The sequence below is a fragment of the Megalopta genalis genome, chromosome 6, assembly GCF_051020955.1.
Source record: "Megalopta genalis isolate 19385.01 chromosome 6, iyMegGena1_principal, whole genome shotgun sequence".
Taxonomy (NCBI): domain Eukaryota; kingdom Metazoa; phylum Arthropoda; class Insecta; order Hymenoptera; family Halictidae; genus Megalopta; species Megalopta genalis.
The window spans coordinates 13,375,339-13,393,753 of record NC_135018.1 but is presented as its reverse complement, the minus strand read 5'-3'; the positions used below and the strand labels follow the sequence as shown (position 1 = coordinate 13,393,753).

Here is an 18,415-nt window from a genome sequence, read left to right as displayed (position 1 = left end):
CCATTTTCATGGAAATGTTAAATACAGTATTTGATGAGAGATGGTAACTAATTTAAATTCGTAATATGTATATAAATAATATATATACATAAATATACTCTTCGTTGTCTGAAGAATGATAAATATAGTTTCTCCGATGAGAAAAATAATGGATTTGATGATACAAAAGTGCATAGTGGCTAGACGCAATTCCTATTAAATATTGAAAAACAATTATTTATTGTCCAAAATTATTTTATCCTTTCACATTCGATACACAATTATTACTTAAAATAATTTCACAATGTTATTCTAGTCTGTACAGATATAACATACATAGTAATTTAAGGAATTACTTTTATCTTACTATTTTTTTATTTAGCCTTCTGCCAATCCACTCTGTACTTTTTAGATTTTATAATTAACAGGTAACATTCCGTAGAAATTTCATAAATAAATAAATGAAAAATGCTGTACGTAAATTCTCGATGAGAAAAGTAATGGAGACGACGACGCAGCGAACACGCGAGATTAAGCGGTTTCAGCAGTTCGATTTTCATTGTTTATAAGTCGACATCTCGACGTAGGAACGTAAAAACCGAGCACGCAGATACGCGCTCGGTTGGTCGAAAGCCCGGGCGCCGCGATCCGAGGAATATGTCGGTGAAATTGGCAGCTGCGTCTGAATCCCCTGGTCGGAAATTGTTGCGCCGGACGAGAGCGGTTTAAGGTTTTGTCGGCTGACGTTACTCGGGAAAAGGGGATTAAGGGATTCGTCGACGTTTCAAGTAATACAAAAATGCTCGCAGGACTGGTTTCAACCGCAGCGAAATTTTGTTAACGGAAACGTTTGCTGAAAACGCGGGGCTGCGGCGTCGCCGATGCCGGCCGTCCGCCAATGGAACCGATTAACGCTTAATCCTCGGATAAATACAGTTGGTTCGTTCGCTCTCTTTCTTTCGGGTGAGGCGAGAAAAAAGTGATATTCAGAACCGTGTTTTCCAAAGAATCGATTCGGTTTCTATCTACGGAACGCGGTGCAGCGAGTTGTCAATCGGTCGCTAATCGATAAAAAGCATTTCACTCGAGCACCGTGAACAACGAATCTTTTGAAAAAGGTCTTTCCTATTTTTTTTCGGTTTTGTTACGACACGCGAATAAATATTGTGGAGAAAAATGAATACAGTGAAAAATCGTTGCCAAGCATTTTCAAACTAGTCTTTCTGTTAAGTGTATGAAAAAGACAATGTTGCTGATGAACACCATCGATTCGTGTTACTAACAAATTTTTATCGTGTACAGTACTCATTGAATAAGGGTTGCTTTTTATAAATCACGCGTTTAACCGTAGGGTGACTAAAGGTTCAATGGTCACACGAAAGCCAAAGTCGAGTCATATTTCACCCAAAACAAAATTGCTTTATTCGTGTGTGAAATTTTTCGTCAGATTTATATTTAAACTTATTACGTTATATATTTTCGGTAATTTTGTTTCTAAAAAAATATGACATTATATACATTATATTATATTATATACATTGTAATATAAATACAATAAAATAAAATATAAAACAAAAATAATAGCAAAGGAAAGGAGGGTGATGAGGTGAGAAAGGAGAGAATACAAGGATACTAGGTAATTGATGTATTATAACTAGACTGCAGATTTCATGTATTTATTGCAAAAATAAGAAACTGAAATATAAAATTGTAAAGACGCAAGCAAAATTTAATAATATAGATATACTATTCTCGATGTATACAGCATACGTAATTGTGTTAACACCCGGAAAAAGGTGATTCCTGAGGTCATTTGAAGTAATACTTTCCTTAGCAAAAATGCAATCCGCGGCTTCGTTTACGAGTTATTAACGAAAAATGTTGACCAATGAGAGGCGAGCTCGCCTAGCGCCAGGCGGCCGAGCGAATCAGCGGAACTGAGCTTCGACTGTTCGTTGGCTCGGCCGCCACGCGCCAGCTGAGTTGGGATTCGACCGCTCGACCGCTGGCGCCGTTGGCTCGGCCGCCACGCGCCAGCTAATCCCGCCTCTCATTTGATCACTGTTCTTCGTTAATAACTCGTAAACAAAGCCGCGGATTGCATTTTCGCTAAGGAAAAAGTTGCTTCAAATGACCTGAGGAATCGCCCCTTTCCGGATGTTAACATAATTATGAGACACATGAGTGGACTGTATTTAACTCCACTGTAAAATCCACTGTATTTGCCTCCATGGATCTGGTAATCTGATTCAAAACAATAAATCGACGACGTTCACGATAACACATCTATTATCGACCGACACAGTACCCGCCGCTACGTGGAATTTACCAATTGAGGAAATGGGTGCGAACGCGGGAGGGCGAGGTCGCGTCGTTCCAAATGAAAACGTTCGAAAGCAGAAAAAGAAATTGCACGTGCATTACTGTGGAAGAATGTCGTCGAGTCCGGGGGCTGGAATCGACACGAATCGAATTGATGAGTCGTAACCGGCGAGCGTTCCGCAATCAATTTCGCGCATTAACGGCCGCCGATCAATATTCATGAAGCGAACGCGGTACGCCACGTCAAAGACAGAGTTCAATTTCGTGAGAGGTGATATATATATATATATATATATATATATATATATATATATATATATATATATATATATATATATATACACGCGCGCACACGCGCACACGCGTACACAGAAACGGCGGGCGGTGTTGCCGGGGCGATTGTATGAAGGACGTAGAAACGGACGTCGGTGCGTGGCTACATATCGAAGTAGCAGATAGGAAATTGGGGAGCACGATCACGATCAGTGATTACCGTGCCACCCCGCCATTAAGGGCTGATCAAGATGACGGCGTCGTCGTTCGGGGGCCAGTCCCGTGCTCACGGAACCGTGATGCATGGTTCCTCGAAGGGGATCCGCGAATGGGGACGAAGATATATACTCGTCCGACGCGGACGCGTGCTAATTACCGCTGCGCGCCGTTCGAAGCCTGGGACAATTAACCCTTCGTTTCATCGGGACCACCAATCTACACCGGATAGCCGATCGGAGTGTGTCCAGCGCGCGACGTGTTTCCGATTAACGAAATGGCCGGTGATGAACGGGACAAGGCGCTGCGAGACTTCTCGGAACGCTGTCCTACGACGGAGAAATTAATCGAACGGCGGATCGACGGATCTGCAAATTGAATTTTTAGCTCTGCAAATTCGATTTCTAGCTCGGCACATGAATTTTTAGCTCTACGCGTGGATCTTTAGTTGCCGAACTTGAACTCGATCGGAACAAACGAATTCGTGATCTTTTTCCCGATCGAGGTTGGCTCCTCGTCACGAAAATTTCAACGCGATTCCCCTCGACAAGTGCAGCTCCAAATTGTTTCCGGCTGAACGTGGGACGGTTTTTAACATACATTTTTGTACAGAGGAATAGAATGTGTTCCAGAATTCGTTCGTTGTGAAAACAATTCAGTGGTTTAGCATCATAGCGGCGTAAGTCATAACTAACATACGCATTGTTCGCTGGCTAAATTTTATTGTGAAGATAATTTTGACTCCAGTCAATGCGTAGTTACTTTATCATTTACTTTACTCGTTTTTCTAACATTTTTACACATGCATAGTTTACATTCGAATCGAAATTTTCGGAAATGTTATTAACTCGTTCTATATTTCATTAGTAAAATTTTATTCATCAGTAATTTAGAGTACAGAGAAAGCAAAAACATTTGAAAAATGTTAAAAAAATGTTAAAAATTAGCAAAACATTTCAAGTATCAAATTATGTAACATGAATGATTTTAAGTTGTCCAGTGTAAGTAATTTTACGTTAAGGGATGTTGTTATGATTTTTGTACTTACTTCGTAACTAATTTTGACTGTAAATTTCATTATCGTATCCGAAGAAATATTATTCCATTTAGCTTGCATTAATTCCCATAAATTTCTTTAAAATTTTTGTTACTTTTTCTGAGATTTTCTGAAATTCGCCGACATACATCGTTTAATTAATTCATATTGCACATCACTCGTTTCTTAAAAGTGACGTGTCCACATATTTATGATCTCGAGGATGTACGTAACACAATGTCCAGGAAATCCAGATGTTTGTTACCCTTTTCACCGATCGATTGGGCAGATCACATTGAAAAGGTGTATTGGATAAAAGCATCGTAGATTCGACGCGGGAGGCGAGGTGTCGAGGAATTTTCTCAAGGGATTGAAAATTACCATTTACGTCGTTTGCCACTTTCTTTCATCCCACCGTTTGATCTCCGCCACACGGTTCTTAATCCGTCTTTTATCGTCTCTCTTTTCCCCTTATCATCTTCACAGAAATGTCTGATTTGCGCCGTCTCGTGCCGCTTCTATGGTGCGTTTAAGCATGAGCTGCCATTCTAATTGATCTTCGAGTAACGAGACCTGTACAATTGCGTCCAAGACAATTTGCGAATTCTAGACGAGGTCAAGTAGAACTCTCTATTACGCAACGCGGCTTTGTTCGCAGTACCGAACCGAGTTTCCTGGGGTTCAACGAGATCTTTGAGATTCTGAGAATTCTGCTGTCCATCTTCCGCAGATTCCAGTTACGATTCTGCGATTAAACTGCCTAAATAAATTTCCTGAAAATGCCGAACTGGGTCTCGTATTAGGATCTACCATCTTTCGAATCTATGAATTTGCATACTTTCAGTTTTTCCTTCGTTACGAAGAAGTTTCTTTTTCTGCATCGTCCAGTAAGATTGTAAAGGAATTCATATTTTGGTTTATGAACGTGTGTCTACCTTTAATAAAAGTGGCTTCAATAGAAAATTATGATTTAAAATAAAACATTAGTTTTTCATATTAGGCACGTTACTTTTTCGTTCCTTATCTTACTAAGCGCGTACTAATTATTTCATATATTTCATTCGTTAAGTATGAAATGCATTCTTTACTCTATAATTTTACTATGAAATCCCTGTATTTCATACATAATGATCTAATAAAAAGACTCGCACGTAAGGAATACAGTTTTAGAAACAGTTCTAGGTTCGTCGTAGATCCATCGAAATTTTTGTTTTTGCGAATATTGTCAGACTGCGGTTTTTACGCACTTGTAACAGGGATGATTAGGTGAAGCATTCGATAGGAAAGGCATTAAAAGCTACGTCAGAATACTGCTACGTTCTCTCCAATTTAACAAAATTATTGAAAGAAGAAATACATTTTTATTGAATTTTTCGTGTCTTTCATAATCGATGCAGAATTTTCATTTGTATGAAGTCCTCAATCGTGTCTTTCTAACTGAGATATAATGTATCAAAGCAATCTTAGTTTAACCTGATCACAAAATATGTTTTATATATTCTTAATTATATTTGCGATTCCAGGATGCAGAGAACAAGAAGAGTGAGAAGAAGGAGGTTGTCGGGCCGCCATTACAGACCGCATCTGTCAGCGTGAGGGCGCTCATCGAGGAGAAAATAATACAAAAGAGAACGACTGGTAAGATCTAACGACACCTTAACACACAATTAACCAGTTAGCGATGACCCACGAAGCATAGTTCTCCGTTCACAGCATATACGGTCTTTTTATACTAATTAGTTACATCTTTTTATTTGTTCGTTTTGCTTCGTCTCGATCTTTAAGTATTCAAATGTTTTAATTCTCACTAAAATTGCAATTTGAACAGCCAATTTTTTCGCACGACGAATACACTCGTCATAACACAAAATACTGCCATTTCATCATGGCGAATATACTCGTCGAAAACAGCTAACCGGTTAAATCGTCCTTCTGAAATAGCATTAAGATTTTGTGGTTTAATTTGGAATATAATTAAATTCGGAATGCAATAGGAATAATCGACGATAATTTCTAAAAGGGCACACATTCTTCCTGTCGCATTGCACGGAATAACGACACTGATACGACCGCGCGGCGACATGGAAATTCAAAGTGATATGGAGTATGAATATAATTTCGATGATTTATGTACTCGAGAACGTATCTCGATTCGGTTATCTCTGTCCTCCGGCCGAACCGTTCCGTCCCGGTATTCTTGTCCCTTTCTCTCATGCATTTTCCTAGCTGTAATCATAAGGAACGGGCCGAGTTATATTAACTGTCAGGCTGCGTGCACTTTAACGTAGATATGTTCAGCAACCGGACGTGTGACATCTGCTTACGCAGAATCCACGTGACAGTGGTTACCTGCCCCCCGAAAATGCTATTGTGCATACGCAAATGCATCGTTATACGATCCCAGGTAATTTTGATTCCATCAGCAGCCAAAACAAATTCACGACCATCGAATTCGAAATCGGATATTATACGCCGTCCCTCGCGTTTCATGTTGCGGTAGATTTCGGAATTGATGCGTCAGAACATTTGCGTCGGCTACATTTAATTGGAGATTTACGATTTTGTACAGCTCTTTTTTTTAACAGTAGACAGCCTTTAAATATATTTAGAAAATTTACTGTCGCATGGATTTAAGGGAAAAGGTGGACCGGTGACTTTAAATCGCTGTTTTAGATTGTAGTTGCTTTTGAGAACTGTTATGCCATTTTTTAAATAAAAATCTTGGACTATTTAAAAGACGATGCAACAGTGAAAATTCGATTCTATTGATCATTTTGTTATTTATAAAATGCGGCGTTCTGTGCAGAATGAAAACTTTCCACCACAATTATCAGGCACAGAAATTAAGTGAAAGTCTGCTTCTTTTATTATATTCATTTTAACAAATTAAAGATTGGAGAGCAATATCCTTCAATTTTTGTTTGTTTTCATTTTTGTGTTTCATCCGGTAATTTTGATCGCAAATGCATAAAGTCCGTAGTCTACACATCGGTAATTCAAGAAATTGTTTGGATTATTGTAATGCAACAACTTCTTCCGAGATTATTATTTAAAACAATATCATCGAGCTTTATTTCCGTACAAATGATCCGGGATCCTACGCGTTGTAACACAAAATTTTGTTATTTCTCCGTGACGAGTATACTCGTCAAAAACAGCCAACTGTTCAAGAAAGACGTACGTCTACTTCGATGTTCTTTATTAAATTATATATCTGATAAAAGTACGTGTAATTAAAGAAAATATGAAGAAAATCAAATATATACAGTATAATTGTAGTAACTCGCGCACTTCAAAGACATTGCAACGGCAAACCGGTTAATTGGCTTCCGGTAAACAGAGTGCTATTTGATGCGAATAATTTCAATTCTGCATAAAACTCCGCAATGAAATACCATTAAGGTACCATTGATTATAAATGGTTGGCATCCCAAGATGCTTCTCGAGATATCACAATCCCCGACGACGACTGCAGTCTACTAATTGCAATCTACAAAGCCAACCGAGCAACAGAACAATTTCCGATTGCCAGATAGCCTAATCCGACCTTATCTTCCGGTGGCCCTGGAATACGGTAATGGTGTCGAGGTTCCGTGGAAACAAGGCACCCGGTTCGCGGCTCGTTCCCGCAAAGAAATATTAATCCGATCAGCGTCTCTCGGGCGAACGCTGAGAACACAAAATTCGCGAGCGCGATTCCGATGATTTATGTGGCCCGCGACGTATCTCAATTCGGTCGTATCTCTCCGTCGCGTCGCGTCGCGTCGCGTCGCTTCGGTCCTGCCTGGTGTCCCGTTTCCTCCGGCCACCCCCCGGCCACCCTTCGTTCCCTTCGTCGTCTATCTATCCCTCGGAGCGTGTACATTTGCCAGAAGCTCGCGTGATATTCCGCCGGCGAGGAATCGCTCCTCCGCGCTCTATGGACTGCCGAAGAATCGTGATTTACGAAGCGAGCACGCCAGAATATTTCTCGCATTGTCCACGTTGGAACGATAAATCAAGTCGCGGCTCGACGGTGCCGGGGCCGCGAGAGGGTGCGGGAGGGCGCGAGAGGGCGCGGCAGGCCGGGTAGATGCCGTGCTTTTGTAACAAAGTGTGCGTCGTTAGCGATTTATGCGCTATTTCGCTACCGACCGCTGCCAACAGCAGCGGGGGGACGAAACTATCGCTCCTTTCGCGAGAATTCTTTGCGGAACACCCACCCCCGTATTGAAATTAATCTCGCGGAATTAACAGTGGAAACACGGCTTTCCTTGCTGTCGCTAAGACCGAGGATTCTCCTTCCTTCCTGTTTTATTTTGTCGCCGTTCCGCCGCGAGAATGAGCAACAGAATTTATTCTATTGCACGTTTTTGCACAGCTACTGCGCGGGTAGAAAAGTGCACCCAACGCTGTTTTTACACGTTATTCATTTACACGTTTTCGATATACATAACACGGCGCGGAAAAATAACTTCAATTTCCCTCTTAAACGATTTCATTCGATTCGGCACGGTCGAATCGTTATGTAGTTCTCATCACTGTTTCCAATTTTTAATTCCTGAATTTTTTATCATTTTTAATATACATGTGTTACTCACACTTCAGAAATTGAATCACCTTTTGATTTTATAAAATAAACCGTGCACAAATGCACGTGTAAATAAAAATGATCGTTGGTTGTTATAACTAATATATAACTAATTTATGGCAACTAACGAGTTGTAATCGTATAACTAATTTATAGTAATTTATAATAACTAACGAGTTGTGATCGTATAACTAATTTAGAATAACTTATAACCAATTTAAAATAATTTACAAAACTAACTCGCCCTAATCACATGTCCAACTAATATACCCAATAACGAACAAGTTAGTTATAATAATTCATAATTACTATTTTTATAATCGTGAATTTTGCCCAACTCTGTCTCGTACACAATTGCCCGGCACAGTAGAAATTCAGTTTCTCACGAATTAATGCATTCCGAATTTTATTGTACCCTTTGTCCGCGGATTCGTCGATGAAAGTGCATTCATTGTCGTCCGGGAGGCTTGGATGTAAAACGGCTAGAATTTCGGGTAGTAAAATGTCGTCATGCGTGTGCGTGACAGTAGATTCCTGCTAGCCTTCGCTCTTCAAAGTAGAAGCGGCAGCTGTTGGAGAGTTGCTTTTAGGTCTGTCAACCAGAAAATTCTACTCTCGAGCACAACCTGCGGAAGTAAAACGCTCAGGCGGACACGTGACCCGGCCGCACTAAAATTATTTCGAAAACTCATATGAACGTCTGTGAGCGCCGACCGGCGGTTTTATTTTCTACCTTTTGTGCCGCTCGCGAAATGACCACGGAATCATTCAAGCACGAAACGCTCGCCAATTTCGACGAATAAATTGGCAGAGAGCAGTCTCCCGGTGTTCGTCTACATTGTCTCGTTATAATAAATCACTAATGTCTAGCTGCTATAAATTGTCGCACTTCAGCATGAAGTACACCTATCCAGAACATTATGCATTAGCGTGAGTAATTTTCGCAATATATTTCTCATTCCTTTACATCGGGATCTCGGTCGAATGCTCTTAATCGAAACACGTTCCCCGGAAAATTAGTCTCCGTTGCATACATTGGAAAATCGGTATATTTGTCAGAAGAAAACAATTCTGCAAAATAGAGAACGAGATTTGCCGTGGGAAAAAAGAAAGAATTATCCTTTTGCCGTGTACATTTCGACATATAGATGTATTCGTAGGAAGAGAAATATTGCACAAAAGGGAAAGAATGATTTGTCACTCGACAAATATTTTATTTATGCGTTACAGTTGAGCATGGATCTCGCAAAAGAGAGGAAAAGATTTATTACAGGAATAACAAAGGTCCAGGATTATTATTCTATATTTTCAAATAGATACGATTCGAGGAAGAGAAATATCGTCGCGAATGAAACGGCGGTCGTTCGAATAATGTTTATTAAACTTTCGCGAACAAACGGCTTCCACGTGGTCGAGCAATTTTTTCAGCGGCGAGAAGGAAGGGCCGTGCTTGAATTTCTATCGAAACGGTTTCGGAAACCAGCGTCCCGAATCGCCGCTTCAAATTTGCACATCAACGACGAATCGTCGGCGCTTTTAACTCGCATTTCTCCGGAGAATTTGACCGAAACATTTCACCGTCGACGAGTAACTGGACCGAGAGTCCTCCTCTAATTGCATCGATGTGTCGACACCGAGGGGCGTGATGCGGTGACACGCCGCCCGACGAGTCCTTAGCTGCGAATCGTTCCCGACCCACAATTCCAGAGAATAATTTATCGATCGATCGCGCATTCCCTGGCCATTTCTGTGTCGACTGACCGATTTTCGGAGGACAATTTCCGAGCGACACTTTTCCCACGCCGATGCGCCGCTTGATTCGAAAACTAATGAACGGTCGACTAGCTTTTCTATGCATTTAAATCAAAAACGATTATATGCACGCAATGCTGCTGAATTAAAAAAAGAAAAACGTGACAGCGGAAATTCAATCAACTTATTCCGTCTAATCACGATAATTATTTCCTTAAAGTTATTCATTGTAATTGGAAACGATTATTTATTTATTTACGCTTTAAACCAGATGGTTTACTTAGAAAATACAGGATTGTTACATGAACATACGTTTTATATACGTAATATGTAGGAACGAATAAAATGAGAAAATTATTAATAATATATATTGAATAATGTATTCAGCAATATTCAATAATATTCTATACTACAAATATTTTATAATATAATAATGTCATTCTACGAGAAAATTACGTGTGAAGCTCTCTGGAAAAAATCTACTGTAATTTAAGTTTTATTATAAATCTAATGGAATTAAATTTTATATTTACTTTCCTTAGCGTATTTAAAAAAACAAATGAGTCAAATGGAATATTATTACAAAAATACAAACATATAAAGACTTTAAAGAAGATTCGCAGTCTATAGTAATCGCTAGAATTATTTCCTTAAAGTTGCTGACAGCAATTCGAGACGTCTTATGCATCTGATACAGCAAAATAAAAATGTGAGAACGATTTAGATATTCTTTGTTTTACTTCTCAGTGTACGGAGGGAATATAATAGAATTACATATGTATGTATATTCTTCTGTAAAATCACGGTAATTATTCGTGCCGAGCTTGAAGTTGCTGACAATAAAGATCACCTAGCCAGATTCTGGCATGATGTATCTACGATTCCTAATTAATCTATGAAAAATGCTGTTCCTAGACAGCGATAGGATCATTCATGAAGAAGAATCGGCGATTTACTCGGAATTTACCGAGCGGCCATGTGGAACAGAAGCCATTGCTGACGATGCATAACTCGATGCCGGCTGCATCGGTGCAACTCAACGAAAAGTACGATAAAATGACGGTTCTAGCCGTGGAGTACCCGTAAAATATCGCGGTTATCTGCTGATCGACGCGAAAACTTTGGCAAATGGATAAAGGATTCGCCTCGTAAAAATAATTTAGAGCGTCCCCGAAACGGTGCCACCGTGCACTCGATTATAAAATGGCACTTAATCTCTTTGCTAGTTCGTTCCAATCACTTCGAATTCTATCAAGCTCGACGCAATTGAATATTCTATAAATTCCACAGAAGACGCTGATATTTGCAACAACACAAGATCATTATAGAAAACGAGCCTAATAATTGGTTAATAATTCGAAGCATGACTATAAATTCTAATAAATAAGTAACATTCTGACATTTCTTAATGACATTTCTGACATTCTTCATTAATCTATCGACCGAACTAAAAATCTTTCAATCAGATCATTCTAAATTCTCTTTCGACGCTGTCAGTCGCATTGTTATTTACGTTCTACTTGAATCGATAAAATATTTACGACACTGCACCTGATAAAATCGAACAACCTTTTATGCTGCGTCATCTACGCGGATTCCACGAGTACGATTGAAGCGATAGAAAACAGTAATACATTATTACACTATTACATTATTATACATTATTACATTAACAGTAATACATTATTTGCATTATCAATATTATTAAGCTGTTAACTGACTTAAACTGAACATAGCATTGGCATCTGAAAAGCACGTTAAAGATACCTTGGACTATTTAAGAACGAATCACTTCTGTCGCTAATCTCGTAGTCAACATAAAACGAAAAAACTGAAAAACGTTTAGAGCAACGCAAGCGTCGCATGTTTTCTAAATTCTTGCCATCGATTATTTAACATTTCTAGCACAGGGACGAGCCAAAATGACTATTTTTCGGTCGGATTCCGAGCAGTCTAGACCGCAAACAAATTGATCACCTGTTTGACCCGCTAGACAGCCCTAACGCGGCAAGCAACCGCAACGATACGAATCGAAAAGTAAAAACAACATCGAAGAGGCGGAGATAGACCAGTGTCCACTTGGCCGGGAACAATCTGCTTTACCGCGACCGATGATTGGCAATTTGCAAAAATCCCCAGTTGGTTTCGTCCGCGCGGATTTACGTTATTACGCGGCCGTAGAAACGCGCCGGCGTTAAATGGATTTGCGGTCTGCATAAACTTATGCGGAAAAATCGTTCGGCCGAAATGCGGCCGGCGCGTTTCAAACAGATCTCACGCGCACACGCACATTCGATTATTTTCATTCTTCTTGTACATCAAATCGCCGACAGGCAATCGTACCGAATTGCACGCTTCACTCACATAACCGTGTAATGAAAATTCGGGAACTGGACTGACTAAATCAATTATATTTTGTACAAGGACTCTGCAACCGCGCGGATTCGTAGAAGTAGCGTGAAGGTTCGTTTGCAATTACAGTTGTATCTCAGGATTCGTTTTCCGTAGAAAGCAATATTTTTGTAGGATGTATTGGAAACAATTATTCGGAGATTCTGTTGGTAAATCTATGTATACGTAGTTGAAATCAGAGCTGGACATTATCCGAATTGTTTCGAATAAATATCGACTTAACCTTTTAGGCACGACGCACCACTATAGTGGCTTCCGCGGATGTCATCTCTCTGGACGACGCGCCACTATAGTGGCTTGCTCTAATAGCTCACACGCTCATGGTTTAAACCAAATAATCGTCTTTATATGCATTGTTTCACACTTCTTTTGTCTTCACATCGATTTACAACAGTCTACAGGATGTCACAAAAATGTCTTGCAATCCGGAAATGGCGGGTTCCTCGGATCATTTGAAGCAACTTCTTCCTTTACAAAAATTTTCTCCGAAGCACCGTTAACGAGTTATTAACGAAAAACAGTGACCAATAAGAATCGATTATGGCTGACGCGAGGCGGCCCAGCCAAACAGCGCGCGAAGCCCAGTTCCGCTCATTGAATCAGTCGCCTCGCGCCAGCTGAGCTGGGATTCGACCGCCTCGACCGCTGGCGCCGTTGGCTCGGCCGCCTCGCGCCAGCTGAGCTGGGATTCGACCGCTCGACCGCTGGCGCCGTTGGCTCGGCCGACTCGCGCCAGCTGAGCTGGGATTCGACCGCTCGACCGCTAGTCACTGTTTTTCGTTAATAACTCGTTAACGGTGCCTCGGAGAAAATTTTTGTAAAGGAAAAAGTTGCTTCAAATGACCCGAGGAACCCGCCACTTTCGGATTGCGAGACATTTTTGGGACACCCTGTATATACAGACAGAATATACAGTATCAGACTCTGTACAGTACACATCAGACTCTGCCGTCCAGAGAAATAGCCTCGTGCAGAATTCAGGCGTATCTAAAAGATTAAGATAATTATATGAATACTTTTTAGTCGAATATTTTATTCGAATAACGAGTATTCATTATTCGTAATAAGTTATTCTATTTACTTGAATAATTCTTTATTCGAATTATTCTTCATTCGAATATTTCTTTATTCGAATTATTCTTCATTCGAATATTTCTTTATTCGAATTATTCTTCATTCGAATATTTCTTTATTCGAATTATTCTTCATTCGAATATTTCTTTATTCGAATATTTCTTTATTCGAATGAATTCTTATTCGAGTAAAATCTTATTATGATAAATAAAATTAGAATAAACAAATGATACGATAACACGAATACGATCTGCAGTTCACACGTCACGCAACGCAACATATAGCATCAGTCGTTAAACATTCAACGAACACTCGTGTTTCCACGATAGTTTGAGCGATCGTGATTCTCGGCAAATGAACGATTACCTCGAATCGGACAATGTCCTCAGCAAACAATCTCTCGCAAAAAAAGTTCATTTTAAACATAATTCCGCGCAGAACGATCGAAAAGCGAGTAATGCCGGAAGCGGGAATCGCGTCGGGTCTCGTTACACGGTTCGGCCTTTGCACCTTACTGATTTACGCGCGAGAAGTTACGTCGGGCTCGTCTCTATTTCCTCGGGCGGGATAAAAGCTGGTCCGAGCGATTTCAATTTACCTCTGAACAGCAATAGTCGAGCGATCGGAGTCGTTCGGAGACGGCGGATATTAATTTCTTTCGGTCGATTTATTAGCGAGCGTAGACCGAGCCGGCGACGACGTCGACGGCGGCGCGGCGACGAGCAGCAAAAACGCTTGGAACGTTAAGCGACAATCGGTATAACGCCGGAGGAGGCGAAACAAGGCAGGAAGTAGGTTGCCGGTGGGCTAGAAGCCAGCAGGAAGGCCAGATATTCATGGAATCGTCGTCGAAAAGTTTCGTTGCGATACAGCTGCCGCGCGGCACTCGGCGGATCCCATTTCCTCTTCGCTCTGGCCCGGTCCGAACCCCGTCCGAACCCGTCCAACCCTCGGCCATCCCGCGGCGCGCCCCATTCGAGGAAATGCACGCATTTATATCTGTCGGGGTTACGGCGCCGTCGTAAACGACGCTTCACGCCCCGAAATATATTTTTCACCGGCCAATACTGTGTCTTCGCGGATCCGCTGAACGTCAATCTCGAACGCGAACGGAAATATTGATGGAACCGATTCTCCATTCTACCGGCCGGCGCGGCCATAAGTCGGCTTCTCGTAAAGCAAAAAGGAAGATTAGCACCGTGTTTCTGTTCGCCCGTGGACGGGAAATGTGTAAATGTTGCAGCAGGGCTGCGGTGCGCTGCACCGAAATAAATACGAATAATACGTTTTCGCTTGTCGGGGGGAACGCAGATAAAAATACATACCGCGGTTGCTATGGTTTATTGCAGACAGATAAATAAATACGAGTAACGTTTTATTTATTTGTTTCGCGCAAATGATAATTTATACGCGGAGAAATGATTTATGGTTCGTGTGTATAAGGATTTATTTAGTTATGCGCGACAAGTTGGAATGTCCATCGAATGGATATTTATTTTACTTTTTTTTTGCCGCGAATCACGACGCCTAGAATTGTTTTGCTCGCGAATTTATCCGCGTTTTTCCAAGTAAAATATATTTGTTAAATTACGTGTAGATATATCCATGGGAAAGAGAAATGGAGAATATTGTTTAACATTCCGAACAGAGAAGACCAGATGTATTTGGGTCCGGAGCATAAATATTGAAAATATTATTATTTAAATATTGTTTCAGTATTTAGTTTCTGACAATTAATTGCAATCTTCGCATGCTTCGTTAAGGTCTATAGAAAAGCCAACGCGTCTAGAAGGAATGCCTTAAAAAACGTCTTAAGAAAATCGATAAATAAAATTATAAATGATCCTGAGGATGCTCGTTTATATTTTCAGCGATATCGTCCGTCGTTTTAACTAGAAATTTGGCACAATACAGAAGTTTCAAGTCTCAAGTTTCATATATTACATTATATTGTAAAATTTATTTTAGAATCTTAAGAAAATTACTAATTTAGAAGTGGAATAATTAACGTTTGTCAATATACATACCCATCTCTATTTAAAAAAATGTATAAACAACAGAAACGCGTATAAATCTACAGCGATGGTGAACCCAAATGACAAATCACCTCGTCCAACAGCATAAATCATTTCTCGATGTTCACAGAAACGTTTCGAGAACGGATGAAAATTGAATACGCTTGGAAAAACCGTTGGCCGCATAGTTAGATAGAAATTCGCCGTGTACGAAAAACCGTGGCGTCGCGTCGTCCGGATGAGATTTTTCCAAATAGTCGGAATCATCTTCCTACGACCAGAGACACGATTAAAACCATTTGCCGGCAAGATTATTCCCATTCCAGATCCGTACGGCCGTGAAAGGGCGGATTAAGGAACGCAGAAACGAACGAGGGGGACGGTCTCCCGTGCTAAGAAGCTCGCAGTCGTCATAATTTATTCCCCATAAACTGGAGCCGGTCCGTGAAGCTTGTTCGCTTAACCGGCAATACGATTAATTCATATTAACGTCATAATAGAAGCCAATACGTACGGAACCGGAAGAAGGACGAATCGTATTACTGCGTTCACTGATCTCCCTATCTTCCTCCAACGAACGTTTCATCCGGCTCTCGGATTCTCTCGGGTTCTCTCCGGTATCCTCCCGGCCGCTCTGCAATTTGTCGTTCAAAACGAGTGGAACGCTGCGACTCGCGAGTTTTACTGGGAGATTTACTCCGTTTCCTGTAAATCCAATAGCGGCTCTTTGACCCTTTATACTGCGTGACTGTTTAATCCTTTCGATACAGCAGTCCGCTGTAATCTCTCGTCGTTTGAATCCACCTTAGAGTATCTCTCATAAGTAACTTCATCTCAGTATGGAAATATCGCGATTCTCATTATTTCGCGCGGCTACTCGGATAGATTTTTCTTGCGCGCTCTGTGCACGGTAATCCTGTTTGTCAGTATCTCGGTACATATTCCTTCAACTCGTCTTTACAGTTTCCTGTAACTAGCTGTTGGGAAAACAAATTCAAAATTTCAGCAGATTCATACTCGTTTACTTGCCGCATTCGTTGGCGTTTTTTGTCATCTGTTGCGAAAGAAAAATACCTGCAGAAATTTTCATGCTGTTCACACTTTATCTGCCGACAATTTCCTAACCATTTTGAAATCAAGGCTCAATAGACGAAAACTTCTGTGGAAATTGTTCAAAAGTGACAGAAACTTCATTCATAATCCGACAAGTTCTTTCGAAATTATTATTTAAGAGGAAATTGTCGAGCTACGTTTACAAATGGCTCAGTCATCAAAAATCCTTTTCATTGGCTTCTGGTAAATAAAGCGTTAATTGTCTGACAATAATATCTTGAATCTAGATTATTCATACATCGTGGAGAAGAAAAATATGTAGGATCGATTGTAATCCATCATCCTAATCCAGCTACTATTTATCAATATTTTAATGCGATACCATCTGCAACATTATTAACCTTTAGAGGACCAGAAGTATTTCAAGTTTACATACCGCCGGGTCGAAGCTATTTTTGATACAGACAGAAAGTATGTGCTAGAGATTTTTATATCAAATATAGAAAAAACTATTTATTTTATACAAATTCATTCGTATATATCTTTATCGAAATTATCTATTCTTCCAAAGTTTCCTGCCAGGTTTTGCGGTTTCATTGATCTTTGCCGCGTATATGACGACATTGGTCCGATACAGATTTATAACAAACATTAATCATGTAACGAACATTAAGTTGCTTCGTTAGTGCTGTTCAGTGTAGACAGACCACGGTTGAATTAGCCAATGCGAAAGGATTGTGCTGAAAGGATTTCCATCTTGGTCCGATAAGACTTAACCTTTTAGGCACGACTCGCCACTATAGTGGCTTCCGCGGATGTCATCTCTCTGAACGAAGCGCCACTATAGTGGCTTTCGCGGATGTCATCTCTCTGAACGACGCGCCACTATAGTGGCTTTCGCGGATGTCATCTCTCTGGACGAAGCGCCACTATAGTGGCTTTCGCCGATGTCATCTCTCTGAACGACGCGCCACTATAGTGGCTTTCGCGGATGTCATCTCTCTGAACGACGCGCCACTATAGTGGCTTACTCTAGTAGCTCACTCGCTCATCGTGTGAACCAAATAATCGTCTTCATATGCATTGTTTCACACTTCTTTTGTCTTCACATCGATTTACAATATACAGACTTATCTTAACAATATAACTGTTAACAATATAACTGTATCTTAACAATATACAGACAGAGTATACAGACACTCTGTACAGTACATATCAGACTCTGCCGTCCAGAGAAATAGCCTCGCGCAGAATTCAGCCGCACCTAAAAGGTTAAACAATTGAAGTACAGTGTAACATTAATTGCGATGCTGACGGAGGGGTGGTATCGCTGAAGTTTTTAACGAAGAAGTTTCTTTGATTGCAGCAGCGGACACCAGCACGAATCAACAGCCACGCACAACCACGACCGTTTTCACAACGCAAACTGACGGCGCGTCTCAAGTCGCCGGTAAAACGAGCTTCGCGGTCCCAGCGCCGCCGCCATTGGCGTCAGCGGAGAAGGCCCGCAGACTTTCCGATGGCGAACACTTCCGGCAGCCTAACATCACAGTCGGAGGTCATGCAACCGTGCAGAAACAACTGCAAGAAGCGCAAACGCAGGCACAGGCGCAGGCGCTGGCCGATATGATCTTGAAGGTACACTAATTTCCACAAGTATTCATTGTTGTCGTATGTCGACAAAAATGTATGTCGTGCGTCATATTTACCCAA

At 40.8% G+C, this 18,415-nt stretch overlaps 1 protein-coding gene across 5 annotated transcripts in view; it reads left to right on the top strand.

Annotated features, from left to right (window-relative positions):
* The window catches only part of LOC117226122 (uncharacterized), a 797,792-nt gene that overhangs the window by 749,797 nt on the left and 29,580 nt on the right, over positions 1 to 18,415 (top strand). For all 5 annotated transcript variants that reach the window (XM_076522565.1, XM_076522567.1, XM_076522568.1 and 2 more), the window contains 2 exons: positions 5,350 to 5,464; positions 18,069 to 18,340. In XM_076522565.1, the coding sequence (XP_076378680.1) occupies positions 5,350 to 5,464; positions 18,069 to 18,340 (387 nt within the window). The remainder of the gene's footprint in view (positions 1 to 5,349; positions 5,465 to 18,068; positions 18,341 to 18,415) is intronic.